Below are 12,005 nucleotides of genomic sequence, written 5' to 3'. Positions count from 1 at the left end.
TCGGCCGCTGAACAAGTCCCCGAGTCACCTGTCGGCCCGAGGCAAGTGGCAGGTGGCCATCGCAACAGCAACAGGCCGCGCAGTCAGGGGGTGAGACATCGACGGGGCGGTTTTCCCAACTGGCCCCGCCATCGGCCTCTCCGCGGCCGGGCCAAAGCAGGGGAAGCCATTCCATTCGCCCTTCCCCCGCCGAGCGCCGAGCCGAGCAGAGCAGAGCAGAGCAGAGATCAGCACAGAGTCAATTGGGGAGAGAGTACACACCAAGTCATGGCGTTCTGTGCCGGAAGAGAGGACGAGGACCGCGAGTTCTGGGGGGACGGCGGCTACGAGGACGCGGAGGAGGACGCACTTTTCGGCAGTCTGGACGGAGACCACGGGCTCGAGGGCTCGCAGGACGACGGCGACGACTTGTTCTCGGTCCGGTCCCCCGTCGTGCAGACCGCAGGCGTCATGACGCTGGACCTGGTCGAGCGCCTCTCGTGGGACGCCACGAGCGACGGCTACAGCGACGACGACGAGCAGGACGAGAGCGAGACGCCGCCGACGATGAAGCTGACGCTGCCGGAGCCGCTCCCCATTCAGGTCGGCGATGCAGGGGAACGAGACGCTGCTGGACTGCAGTGGAGCCTCATCTCTCCCTGCTCCGATACGGGCTCTCCACAGGCCTCACTGACGCCCGTGCTGTCTCCGTTGACGCGGGTGTCGATCTCGTCCCCCGTCCGTCAGCTGAGGTTCTTTGAGCCGGAGCTGGAGCCTTCAAACGACCAGGTCAAGGCTACGGAGGAGAGTTGCGATCGTCAGGGTATTCAGGGGGAGCAGGACAAAGAAGAAGAGGAGGAGGAGGAAGAGGACGTTCAGCCGTTCGACCCGGAGACGTGCTGGGCCCCCGACAAGAACAGCGTCTTGTCAGTGGCATCCCCAGCGACCAGCGCATCAGCAAATCCGTTCGCGACGTACCGGCCGCCAGAGTCTGCAGTGGAAGAGGAGGAGCAAGGCATTGACAGGTCAGAAACAGTAGGAGGGGTCATCAGCGACAGCGATAGCGATGGACAGAGCAACGCGGCGTCGGCGCTTCGACCGAGTCTGCTGCCTCGCGTGCCCACGATGGCTCGCTGGAGGCGGCAGAAGGCTCGCACGTGCTCAGGGGCGGGCTCTGCCGGGATGCCGACGGCGCTGTCCCTTGCTACATTCAGGGCACGCACGCGCTCGCTGTCTCGGTCGCGGAACCAGAGCGTGGATGACGAGGACGACGGAGACTTCTCCAGTGACGACGAGGGCTACACACCAGAGCTGCACCACCGCCGCGCGTCCGAGACAGAGCCATTCGGTGCCGGTCAGTGGCGACGAGCAAGAAACACGAGCGTGAGTCTGTCTAGCCACCGACTGAGCATGAACGTGAGGAGTGTGAGTCCGGCCATGATGACCAAGCGGCTGCAGGAGGCCAAGAGCAAGCTGGGCAGCGGTCTGCACTTGCTGCGCTCCGGCTCGACCTCGTCCACCGTCATGAGCGACGAGAGCTTCCTGGATAGCCCAGCCTTCGAGGAGATCAAGAGCGCGCCGGCCGGAATCCATCGGGAGCCAAGCATCTTCTCGGACGAAGCCTCCTCTACGAGCCTCATCAGTGCCGCCAGCGCGTACGACATGGCCATCTCCTCCGAGCAGCAGCGGCAGCCTTCCCGTCAACAGCAACTGCGTGCGGGAGTGTTCAAGGCCGCTGGGATGATCAACGCCGCCTCAGCGAAGCTCAAGTCTCGTGCTGGGACTTTCCGAGCCCCGCATCTCCCCAAGCAGAAGACGGCGGCCAGCGAGACAGAAGAAGAGGAACCTGACATGGCCACTCCACCGCTCCCTCCAGTCTCAGCACCAGCGCCCTAGATGAACAGCAAACTACAAATTGGCAGATATAAAATGAATGTTTATGTTTTGGTTGATCCTTTACCTTGGAGTGTATGCGTGCCCATGAGGTAGACTACTCGTCGTCATCGTCCTCTTCCTCCTCTTCGTCTGTGTCTTCTCCCTGGACAACAGAAATCTTGACCTCGTTCTCGAGATCGCAACCAGCGTAGCCATCGCAGATCACGTAGAGCTGGAAAGTGTGCGAGCCGATCTCGTCCGGAGCGGCGAACTGCAGCGCCACGTTCGCCCGCGCACTCGCGAACGGCACGCGCTTGATGCTCAGCAGCGTGTTCTTTTTGGAGTCGCCAAGCACCACCCACCAGTTCTCGGCCTTCTTGACGGGGTAGTGGCACGCGTTCACGAGCCCCAGCTCCTTGGACTCGTCCTGCTCTTCCTCCTCTTCGTCCTCATCGTCGGCACCCTCGCGCTCGAGCTGCACCTTGACGCTCACAGCCGAGCCCTGCGGGAGGTTCTTGCCATCTTGCTGCACCTTCGTCTGCACTGTCACATCCGGGTACGCGTTACAGAACTTGGCCACGGCCGACATCTTCTGCGTGTCCAGAGGCAGCAGCTTGCCACGGGCGTCGTCCTCCATACTCAGGATATCCACCGGTGTCTCCACCTCCTCTTCCAACTCCATCTCGCCTAACTTCTTGAGCATATCCCGAGTGAAGAACGGGATCTGCAGCAGCGGTGAGTCGCTGCTCCACTGAGCCTGCACAACCATCTGCGCGAGGTCCATGGCCGCCAGAGCGGGCTTGAGCCATCCGTTGGAACTGATCACGTCCACCATAGCGTGGAGAAGTCGCACGGCGTGGCGCAGAATGAAGTCCAGGTCCTGGCGAAGCGCTGGGCTGAGACGGTCGTGCTGCTTGCTGAAGTGAGCCTGCAGCAGCACGTTCGTCTTGACGTGTGCCTGTCCGTAGTCGCCTCCAGCAGCCACCGGGAACTTCAGGTGCTTCGCCAGCCCCTCCAGCTTCTTGTCCTCACCGTAGCGGCTCGGCAGGTCGCTGAACTCGGTAGCAGACGACAGGATCGTGAGAAGCGCGCGCACCTTTGAGTCTGCCTTCAAACTGCATGCGAACAGCTCGATCGTCGTGTACTTGATGTAGTAGTACGCGGCGATCATGCCCAGGTTCAGCGGCACAAGACGCTCCTCGCCTTCATTCTCGTCGTCTTCCTCTTCTTCAACAACCTGGATACAACGTGACTCCTCCAGTGCGTTAACCGTCGTTTCCACAAGCTCCGACAAGTGGTCCGAAAGGTGGACGTTGGTAGCGCCCTGCAAGTTGTAGTAGTTGGGGTTCTTCATGAATCGGCGGTACATAAAGGTCCACGTGAGGTAATCCACGGCGTCCTGCTTGCTCTCAATGGTCTTGGTAACGATCTCAGCGTTAATGTGGTCACTCAAGAAGTGTTCGAGCTGAGACTCCACCGGAAGCGGGTCGTACAAGAACTTCGCGTAAAACTTTTTCTTGGACGCGTGGCAGAAGAGAACGCACTTCACAGCCGGAGACGCGGCGTGGTTGGCGAACTTGGTCATCTGGAACACGTCGGCCAGTTGATAGTCCACATAGCGGTGCTCCCGGCCGTCGTAGAACTGAGTTCCCATAATCACCACCATGAACGCATTAATCTGCGCGCTGCGCAGCTCCCACGCCATCGACTGAGGAACGATCAACACCTGAATCTTGCCCGTTGCAAAACGGTGCATGACGTACTCACGATTCCGCGAAGCCATGGTATCCGTGCAGTAGCCTACGCCGTTCTCCATGGTGTGTAGCAACGCAGCATCTTCCAGAGGGAGATCCACCTTGTCCTTCGCAGAGTGGGATACGAATTTCTGCGGGTCGTTCTCAGCCAACGCGAAGGTGATCAAATCGATCGCACTCAGCTGGGCCTGCTTGGCCGACGGCACGAACACGACAACGGGTTTCTTTTCCGCTTGGTTTGCGAGAGTATTGTACAAAGGTTTGGCCATCGCCAGCATGCGGGATGAGAAGTCGTTGATCTCAAAGCCCTGCACGCGAATCTCCAGCGGCTGCGGACGGACATTCGGGTGGAAGTTGAAGATGCCTTCCGACGCGCTTGCGCCGAGCCACTCGCCGACGTCACGCGCGTTCGCAATGGAGTTGCTCATAGCTAGAATTCGCATCCGGCCACCACGCTCACCAGCCGCCTTCTTCTTCTTGTCCATGTCAGCGGCAATGAATCGCATCCTCGACATCACAACCTCAATCGTGGGGCCGTATTCACCGCCACCCACGAAGTGAGCCTCGTCCAAAAGCAGCAGACTGACGTTCTGAATGCGTTTGCGCTGCTTCCATCGTCGAGAAAGCACATCCCATTGCGTCGGCGTGGCAATCAAGATGTTTGCGCTTGCAAGCAACCGCAAGTCTGCGGTCGAGTCACCAGTGAGCTCGACGACATTCTGGCGCCAAAAGCTTTCCTCGCCGAACTTGGCATTCCAGTCGTCGTACTTTTCATGGCAGCTAGACTCCTTCGGAGTTAGATACACAAGCAAGTGCTCGCCAAACTCATCACTTTTAGGGTCAGGCTGGCCCAATGCAAGCAACGTCTTCATGATGGCAAGTTCTGTCAGCACGCCCTTGCCGCTTCCAGGGGGCGAACCAATGAACAGGTTGCTCTCAGACTCCAGCAAACGTGGAAGAACTTGCGTCTGAATGGGGTTGAACCGCTTGAACCGCCATGGGTTTGGCACCTGGCGGGCGTTCGACAGTGACTTGAGAACAGACTCGGCGGTTTTCTTTTTGCCGCCCACAAGCTTCAGCAGGATGTTGTTGACGAACAGGGGTTGAAGGTCCAACAGTTCGGTCGGTGGAGAATTCTTCTGAGGCAAGATAAGCTTGTGGAACGACACTGGCAGCGAGCTCTCACAGTGGATCCACTTGTCCGAGATAACCTTGATGTAGTACAGCGGTGCCAAAGGCTCGAACAGCGGCATCGTGAAGCTCAGATAGGTCTCTTGGGAGGCAAAGCGGCGCTTAATCAACAGCCACTCGTGGTGCAGGATAGTCTCCCCGTCAACGTCCTCCACAAACACCCAAAAGCCCTCAGCATTACCGTGAACTTCCCGCGTGAACTCGAAGTCAGGGGTCACGACCAGGTCCACCTTCAGCATAGAGCGGGTGATCGGCTGCACATGAGCCGAGAGCTCAAGCTTCGGGAACTGGTGGATCATTTTGTAGAGCTGCTTGCCATACTGCGGGTTGTTGATCAGCTGGCCGAGGTCCGCAGGCTCCAGGTCGTTGTACTTATCCCAAGAAATGTCCTTCTTTTCGATGCGCTTCAGAATCGTCTCCGAGATTCCCGGGGCAAATTGACGGAGAGGCGAGTGAGAAAGCCACATACGCTTGTCCACCATCTTGCAGAAGCTAAGCATTCGCTCAGCCAGTGAGGCCCAGCCGCGGGTCAAACAGATCTCGAACAGCGCTCGGAAAATACGCGCTGCCGACTGGTGAATGTGTGCCATGTCTGCCAACAGTGCAAAGCCATCCAGCTTGAGGCGAGAAATGTAAGCTTGCAGTAACACGTTCACCTTTGCAGAGCCGCTTCCAGCAGCAACACTGCCCGGAGCAGTGGACACCAACGACTCCTTCACCGGTACAGGCACACGCTCCAGCAGCTTCACAAGCTCTAGCTTCTCCTCAGAGCGAACGATCACGTACTTGAACTCGTTCGAGAGCGAGAATAGCCGCAAAATCTCGATGTCGGACATGTGCGGCTTCAAGTACTCATTGTACGTGCTAATCGAATCGTGCGCAATGTAGTAGTGACTAGCCACACGACCCAGAGCAGTCACCTGGAACAATCCTGAGCGGCGCTCGTACTTAATCAAGTTGTGCTTCGCTAGCAGTGTCGCAGCCGAGTGCACCAAGTCAGTGCGGTACTGCAGCAACGTCGGATCGGCCTTGCGGTCGGCGATGGAGATACCGTACAACGTAGGGTTGCGCAGCATACGGATGAATAAATACGTATAGCCCAGCCACGTCGCCGCTTGAGCCACGTTCTGCACGCTACCCACCACAATTTCTGCGTTCAGGTTGTCAGCCAGCTTCCCCATCAGCTGCGATTCCACCGGAAGCTGCTGGTTCATCAGCGACAAGTAGTAAGTCAACTGCGAGTGCTGCGTAATGATGATGCCTTCACCCTGCGTGTCGAACTGCACACGACCAGCACGACCCAACATTTGCAGAATATCGAGCGGACTCAGCTCGCACCAGTCGCCCTTCTCAGCGTTGTAGATCTGGGTGCCCTTGATAATCACCGTGTGAGCCGGCAAATTGACACCCCACGCAAGCGTCGACGTGCTGACCAACACCTTCAGATGTCCATCGGCAAACGCATTTTCCACAAGTGTACGGTCTTGGCGCTTCATACCAGCGTGGTGAATACCGAAACCGTAGGGAAGCAGATCCTTCAAATCGTCATTGCGTTCGATTTTCTCGGCCTCTTGCAGAAGCACCTCGCTCGAGGCAGAGTTCGGCCGGATCAATCGAGCAAGAGTATCGTTTTCCACAAACAGGTCCCGCAACGCCTGCGCAGTCGACGCAGTCTCCTTTCGCGAGTGCACGAAAATCAGCACCTGGTTGTCCAGCTCAGCCTGCTCCATCACCTTTTCGTAACAGATCTCGTTCATCAACGCAAAGCGCTTGACCGCCTTCTTCTCCATGATACCAATGTACTGCTGCTGCAACGGCACCGGACGGTAACTGGAGTCGAAGTAGAACAGTCCCTGCGCGGGGTCTACACGAAGGAACGCCGCCACATCTTCGTAGTTTGGCAAGGTGGCCGAAAGACCCACCAATCGCACCATTTGCTGAGTCGCTTCGACGTTTCTGATGGTACGCGCGACGAGGGCTTCCAGCACTGGACCACGTGTGTCGTGAAGCAAGTGAATCTCATCAATGATCACCAGGCGCACGAGCTGCGTGTAGGTGCGGTCATCTCCAGACTTTCGCGTGATAATATCCCACTTCTCGGGCGTCGTGACAATGATCTGTGTGTTAAACAACTGCTCCCGAGACAAGTTCTGGTCACCTGACAGCTCACGCACTTGAATGCCGTACGCACTGGACAATCTGGCCGATAGGTTCAGCACCACTTCTTGCACCAGAGCCTTCATCGGAGCCACGTACACAATCTTAAACGAGTTGAGATCGATTTCCCCGGTCTCCGGGTCACGAGCCTTCATCACCTCGTGCAAAATCGTCAACATTGCGACGTTCGTCTTACCAGCACCCGTGGGTGCACACAGCAGCAGGTTCTCACTCGTCTCAAATGCAGCGGGGAACATCTTGGACTGCACGCGGTTTAGCGACTCCATGTTCTTGAACGCGCCCTGCGCCCACTTCGGCAGCGTCGAGATCTTGATGCGTGCCTTCTCTTCAACAACAGCCATCTTCGTGCGAACGGCTGGGACGTGAACCTCTTCATAGCCCTTCTTCTGCGCACGCCAGGTGCCCTCAGGGAGGCGGCACTCGCGGTTGCTCATCAGGTGACCACCCTCCTGGAAAGCGAGCGACTCGACATCGACGTAATGCTGAGGCTTCTTCTTGGGCGCACCTTCCCCTTCGGCCTTGACAGCCTCCATGTTGGTGTCCTCCATGTCGACGTCATCGTCCGATTCATCGCCAAGAGTCTGCCCGCGCTGTCCTCCCGACTTTTGCTGCAGCTTGCGGAGCTTATTCGCCTCCGCGCGGGACGTGGTCTCCATGGCGCCGATACGGTCCTGCATCCACGAGTCGGCGGACGCCGTCGAGCGCAACTGGTCCAGGATGGTCTTGCCTTCGCCGTCATCCAGCGTCTCGTCCGCGACCATCTCCTCTTCGATGCTGCGGCGCTCGTCGTCGTTCTGCGCCTGCTTGAGCCGCGTGCAGTAGAGCACCTTGGCTCGGTTCTCGAGCAGCAGCTTGATGAAGTCGAACTTGTCGTAGTCCAGCAGCAGCACCAGCCTGTTCTCGCACGCGCTGAGGTCGCTGCCGGCCTCCTTCAGGATGCTCAGCACGTCCTCCGCCAGCTTGGCGCTGATCTCGGCGTCCTTGTAGAACTTGGACAGCTCGCGCTGCAGCCAGAAGGCGTCGATGGCGTGCACGTCCAGTCGGTACTTGGCGTCGGCGTCGTCTTCGTCCTCGTATCCGTCCTTCATCTTCATGGCTCCGCGTCCGGCCGAGGCGTTCTGTCCGCCCTCCTCTTCTTCTTCGTCGTCATCCTCCTCTTCGTCCCTCACTTCATCCAGATCGGACTCTTCCTCTTCATCTTCCTCGTCAAAGACCACGGCCACGCCCATCTCCTTGTCCACCTCAGCGTCGCTGTCCTCGGCCTTGTGCTCGTCGTCCGCCGCCTTCTTGTCCCCATTCTCGGGGGAAAAGTCCGTGATCCTTTTGCCCGCGGCCACCAGCTGGCTGAAAGTGTGCGCTGGGATGGCCTTGAGCAGCTTCTGCACCTCCTTGTGCTTCTCGTCGTCCCGGTACGCGTCGCTCTTGAGGATGGCCAGCACCTCCTCGGCCGCGCCCGCCAGGATCTCGCCCGGCTGCGCGCCCAGCTGCTGCGCCACGACGCCCAGGATCTGCTCGTACGCGTCCTGGCTGGCGGCGCTCTTGGGCCGGTACGCGGCCGCCTCGAAGGCCGAACTCTCCTTTAGAATATTACTCTTGGCGGCGGCCAGGCCCCCGGCGGCCGTGAAGAGCACGCCGCCGTCCGCGTCGTCCTCGCGCCGCTTCTTCTTCCTCTTGGACTTTGTATGGTCGCCGTCCTTGTCGCCCGCGGCGTGGCGCTTGCGGCTGCTCTGCGGCGTGGCCTTCTGCGCGCGGTCGCCCATGCGGTAGCTGATCTTGCCCGCCAGAGACTCCACCTCGCCCGTGGGCTCGTCGGGCCGCCGCCGCGACTCGCTGTCCGCCTGCAGCACCAGGTTGGAGTTCTGCTGGTACGCATACTGCCGCGAGCGCGCCACCTCCTCCGCCATGGTCTTGAGCCTTGAGCCTTGCTTGAGCCTACGATCCACCCGCACAGCAGTAGCGAGGGGTGTGGCGCACACAAAACGGAGAGGACTATTTTTTGGGTGGGTCTTTTTTTTGCTTCAGCAGTTTTTTTTGGGGGACAGACCAATTTTGTTTGATTTGGGTAGACCAATTTAAGACTTGGAGGTGGACCAAAAAAGAACTCGGGACCAGAAAAATGATCTGTTGCTTGTGAATCACGCGCATTGCAGCGTGTCGACTGGCTGCAGGTACGGGGCATCGGTCAGCCCCTGCAGCTTCAGCAGTGTCAGGTCACGCTCTTCGAAGTCTTTCGCGTACTTGATTGGCCGTCAAAAGCCACTCGACAGCCTCTTGACTGATCCAGAGACTGCCAGCGGACAGTGAGCAAGTGCTCAGCTCGACTGTCGTGTCCAAACTGCCGTATCCTCCCAGCGCCTTGTCGACACCGAGCTGACAGATACACGCGAGTTCGCCTTCACGCCTTCGTATCGCCAGTAACAGTCGTACAACCCGCAGGTAACAGGCGTCACGTGGACACTGCAAAGTGGGCAGCGGATATCATCATCTCGAATGAGGTTGAACAGCTGAAATCTCTTCCTGTCGATGACCATACAGCGGTAAGCTCGGCACGAGGGATTGCTGCACCGTCCCTCAATGTTCAGTCCTTTGCTGCAGCGGCGCCACTCGGGAGCGTGCGGAGAAAATCCCACTGCCGTGATGATCGAGCCATCCGAGACGTCGGCAAAAGTGTGTGTTGGAGTCGCGCCCTTAAAGCCGCCAAGCAGCCTCGCCGACAGATACACAGTGCTCAAATTCTGGATGTTGTAGGCGGCAAGCGTGAGGTGGTCCTGGAGGCGCTTGCCGGCATGAGTGAGACGTTGGTCTTCAGGCGCGATGCCTTCTTTGTCTTGGATCCTGGCCTTGATGGACGCCACCGTATCCGTGGGTGTGCATCCAATAGCGTCGATTCTCCCAGAGAGCGTCGTGACAAACACCATCATAGTAGCCCCTTTCGAGCGGCTTGGTCGTGTGTGCATCGTAGCAACGAGCCGAGGACTGCTGCTAATCAGCTCAGGGATGATGTACTCCAAAGGGTAGGTGTTGCCCACCCGGCACGCCGTGCAGCAGCATCTGCGCCACCTCGTGGACGACGCTCTCCGTTGGCGCTGCCTTCCGGACCTTCTTGTTGACGAGCTTGATCAAATCTTGCACGGAGGCACCCTCCACTTGGGTCTTGGTGAAATCCGAGGCGCAGATCTCGACTACGCCGTCCAGCCCGTGGTGGTGCGCATCACGCCACGCCACAGGAATCGAAAGGGCCATCGTGGTCGTACTGCCTGTTCAAACTTCTTGGGAAAAATATTAATATCTGTTGCTCAGGTACTGACTCACCTGTTGCCCCTTATTTTGTAGGAATATCTGTTGCCAAGGCTGAACACCTGTTGCCGAGTCTGCATATCTGTTGCTGTTGAAACCAACAGAAAACTCAGTGCTGAATTCCTGTTGCAAAGTGTCAGTGCTGAAGTCCTGTCGGGAACCCGAAATAGCGCAACACACACGAGGATAAAATAGAGCCTACCAACACTGGGATCGTAGAGGCGCTCAGCGTGACTCCTGGGTAGCGAAGCTATCGACACGAAACAACACGTGTCGCGCGCGCTCATGGCCTCGAGGTACACCAACTTGATCCAGTGCAGGAGCGCGTCCAGGTCGTTGTTCTCCACCGCGGCGCCGCACGAGATCCGCACCCCGGCGCCGCGTCCCAGCACGTATCGTCGTCGTACGCCACCTGCTCGTGCTGGAGCAACGCCTGCATCTGCTTGACCTCGTCCTTTGTCAGGCCGTCGTTCAGCAGACACACGGACGTGTTGGAGCGGATGGCCTCGTCGGCCGCGAGGAACTTGAACTAGCGGCCGCGAAGTCCTCCACCACCTTGAGGTTGCGCTGCGAGATGGCGATGAGACCGTCCTGGCCGCCCACGCTCTCGGTCCAGCGCAGGCCGTCGAGGCAGTCCTCCAAACAGCACATCGACAGCGTGTTGATGGTGCTGCCCTCGGGAGGTTTGGATTGAGGTGTGTTTATTTTGCAGGCGACACGCCGCAGAGCTCCGGCACGAACGACTCCAGGCGCTCCTCTGCGCGGGCTCTGGATGACGACACCGTGCGCGCCTTCACCGCCGAGCCACTTCTGCCAGCTACGTTCACACATTGATCTTGTTCCACGGCTTCTCCTTGGAAAACGCAGCCGACGCCGCCTCATCGAAGACCAGACCCTTACGGTCGTTCGGGATTCAGTCGACGTTCGGACGCGCACGCGCTGGAGGTGCCTTACCACGTGAACATCATGTCGTGGTCGCAGTTGATCTGCGAGAAGTCCGAGATCTGGCCGAACGGCGCGCCGAACTCGCGCACATTGTCAATCTGGAGCTCCGTCGTGACCACCGCTTGCCGAACGGCCCAGTAGCAGACGTCCACAGGGGGCTCGCCCAGCATCGATCACATGGCCATCTCAAGCGCACGAGTGTCCGAAGCCGACACGACACAGAGGTGATAGTCCTCCGGAATGCATCGTTGTTGTCGGCTGATGCGTTTATTTAATTCGCGATACGCAAGTCCATTTTGCGGTGTCGACGGTAATCCGTTGCTAAAGTCGACAGGAAGCTGTTGACATACAACTGTGCACACTATGGAGATAAATACATGTAGTGGATTTTTTTTAAGTTTTGCAGTGATATTACAGCTTCGTGAGCAGCTCGACGTGCTTGGTTCATCGAGAATCAAATATAATTGAGCAGCAGTCGATTAGTCCGTGGCATGTGACGGATTTCATGCTTCATGGTAGGAGGGATATCACACCGTTGCTTTGGAAAGCTTACCTGTGGCTTAGTCGTGTAGGTGAAGACTGCCAGGGAGACCCGATAAGGCCCTGTTCATTACGATGGCGATCTCAAAATTTATGTGCCGATCAACACACAGCAAAGCTCGCTACAGTAGCTTATTAATTACTAGTAGGCTGATATACTTCGTACTAGCCAGCATAATACAGCGGGACAGTGCACTTTACAGTCGGGGAACTTTACCAAGCTTTGAATGATACTCAACCACTGCA

The 12,005-nt window shown here is 58.1% G+C and overlaps 3 protein-coding genes across 3 annotated transcripts; 1 reads left to right on the top strand and 2 right to left on the bottom strand.

Moving 5' to 3' along the window:
• Positions 1-267: 267 nt before the first annotated feature.
• On the top strand, positions 268-1,314 carry PHYSODRAFT_462684 (hypothetical protein; the record flags this gene model as incomplete). Its single annotated transcript, XM_009523582.1, has 2 exons — positions 268-787; positions 827-1,314. Coding segments are annotated over 2 exons (1,008 nt in total), but the record flags the coding sequence as incomplete, so codon positions are not given.
• A 655-nt stretch (positions 1,315-1,969) lies between these two features.
• On the bottom strand, positions 1,970-8,881 carry PHYSODRAFT_488611 (hypothetical protein; the record flags this gene model as incomplete). Its single annotated transcript, XM_009523581.1, has 1 exon — positions 1,970-8,881. One exon carries the CDS (start codon positions 8,879-8,881, stop codon positions 1,970-1,972), a length of 6,912 nt encoding a protein of 2,303 aa, XP_009521876.1.
• A 789-nt stretch (positions 8,882-9,670) lies between these two features.
• On the bottom strand, positions 9,671-9,916 carry PHYSODRAFT_370609 (hypothetical protein; the record flags this gene model as incomplete). The annotated part of the gene is made up of 1 exon (XM_009523580.1): positions 9,671-9,916. A coding segment is annotated over one exon (246 nt), but the record flags the coding sequence as incomplete, so codon positions are not given.
• Positions 9,917-12,005: the final 2,089 nt, after the last annotated feature.

The sequence above is a fragment of the Phytophthora sojae genome (genome assembly GCF_000149755.1).
Source record: "Phytophthora sojae unplaced genomic scaffold PHYSOscaffold_3, whole genome shotgun sequence".
NCBI classification, from domain to species: domain Eukaryota; phylum Oomycota; class Peronosporomycetes; order Peronosporales; family Peronosporaceae; genus Phytophthora; species Phytophthora sojae.
This window is presented reverse-complemented; position numbering and strand designations above follow the sequence as displayed.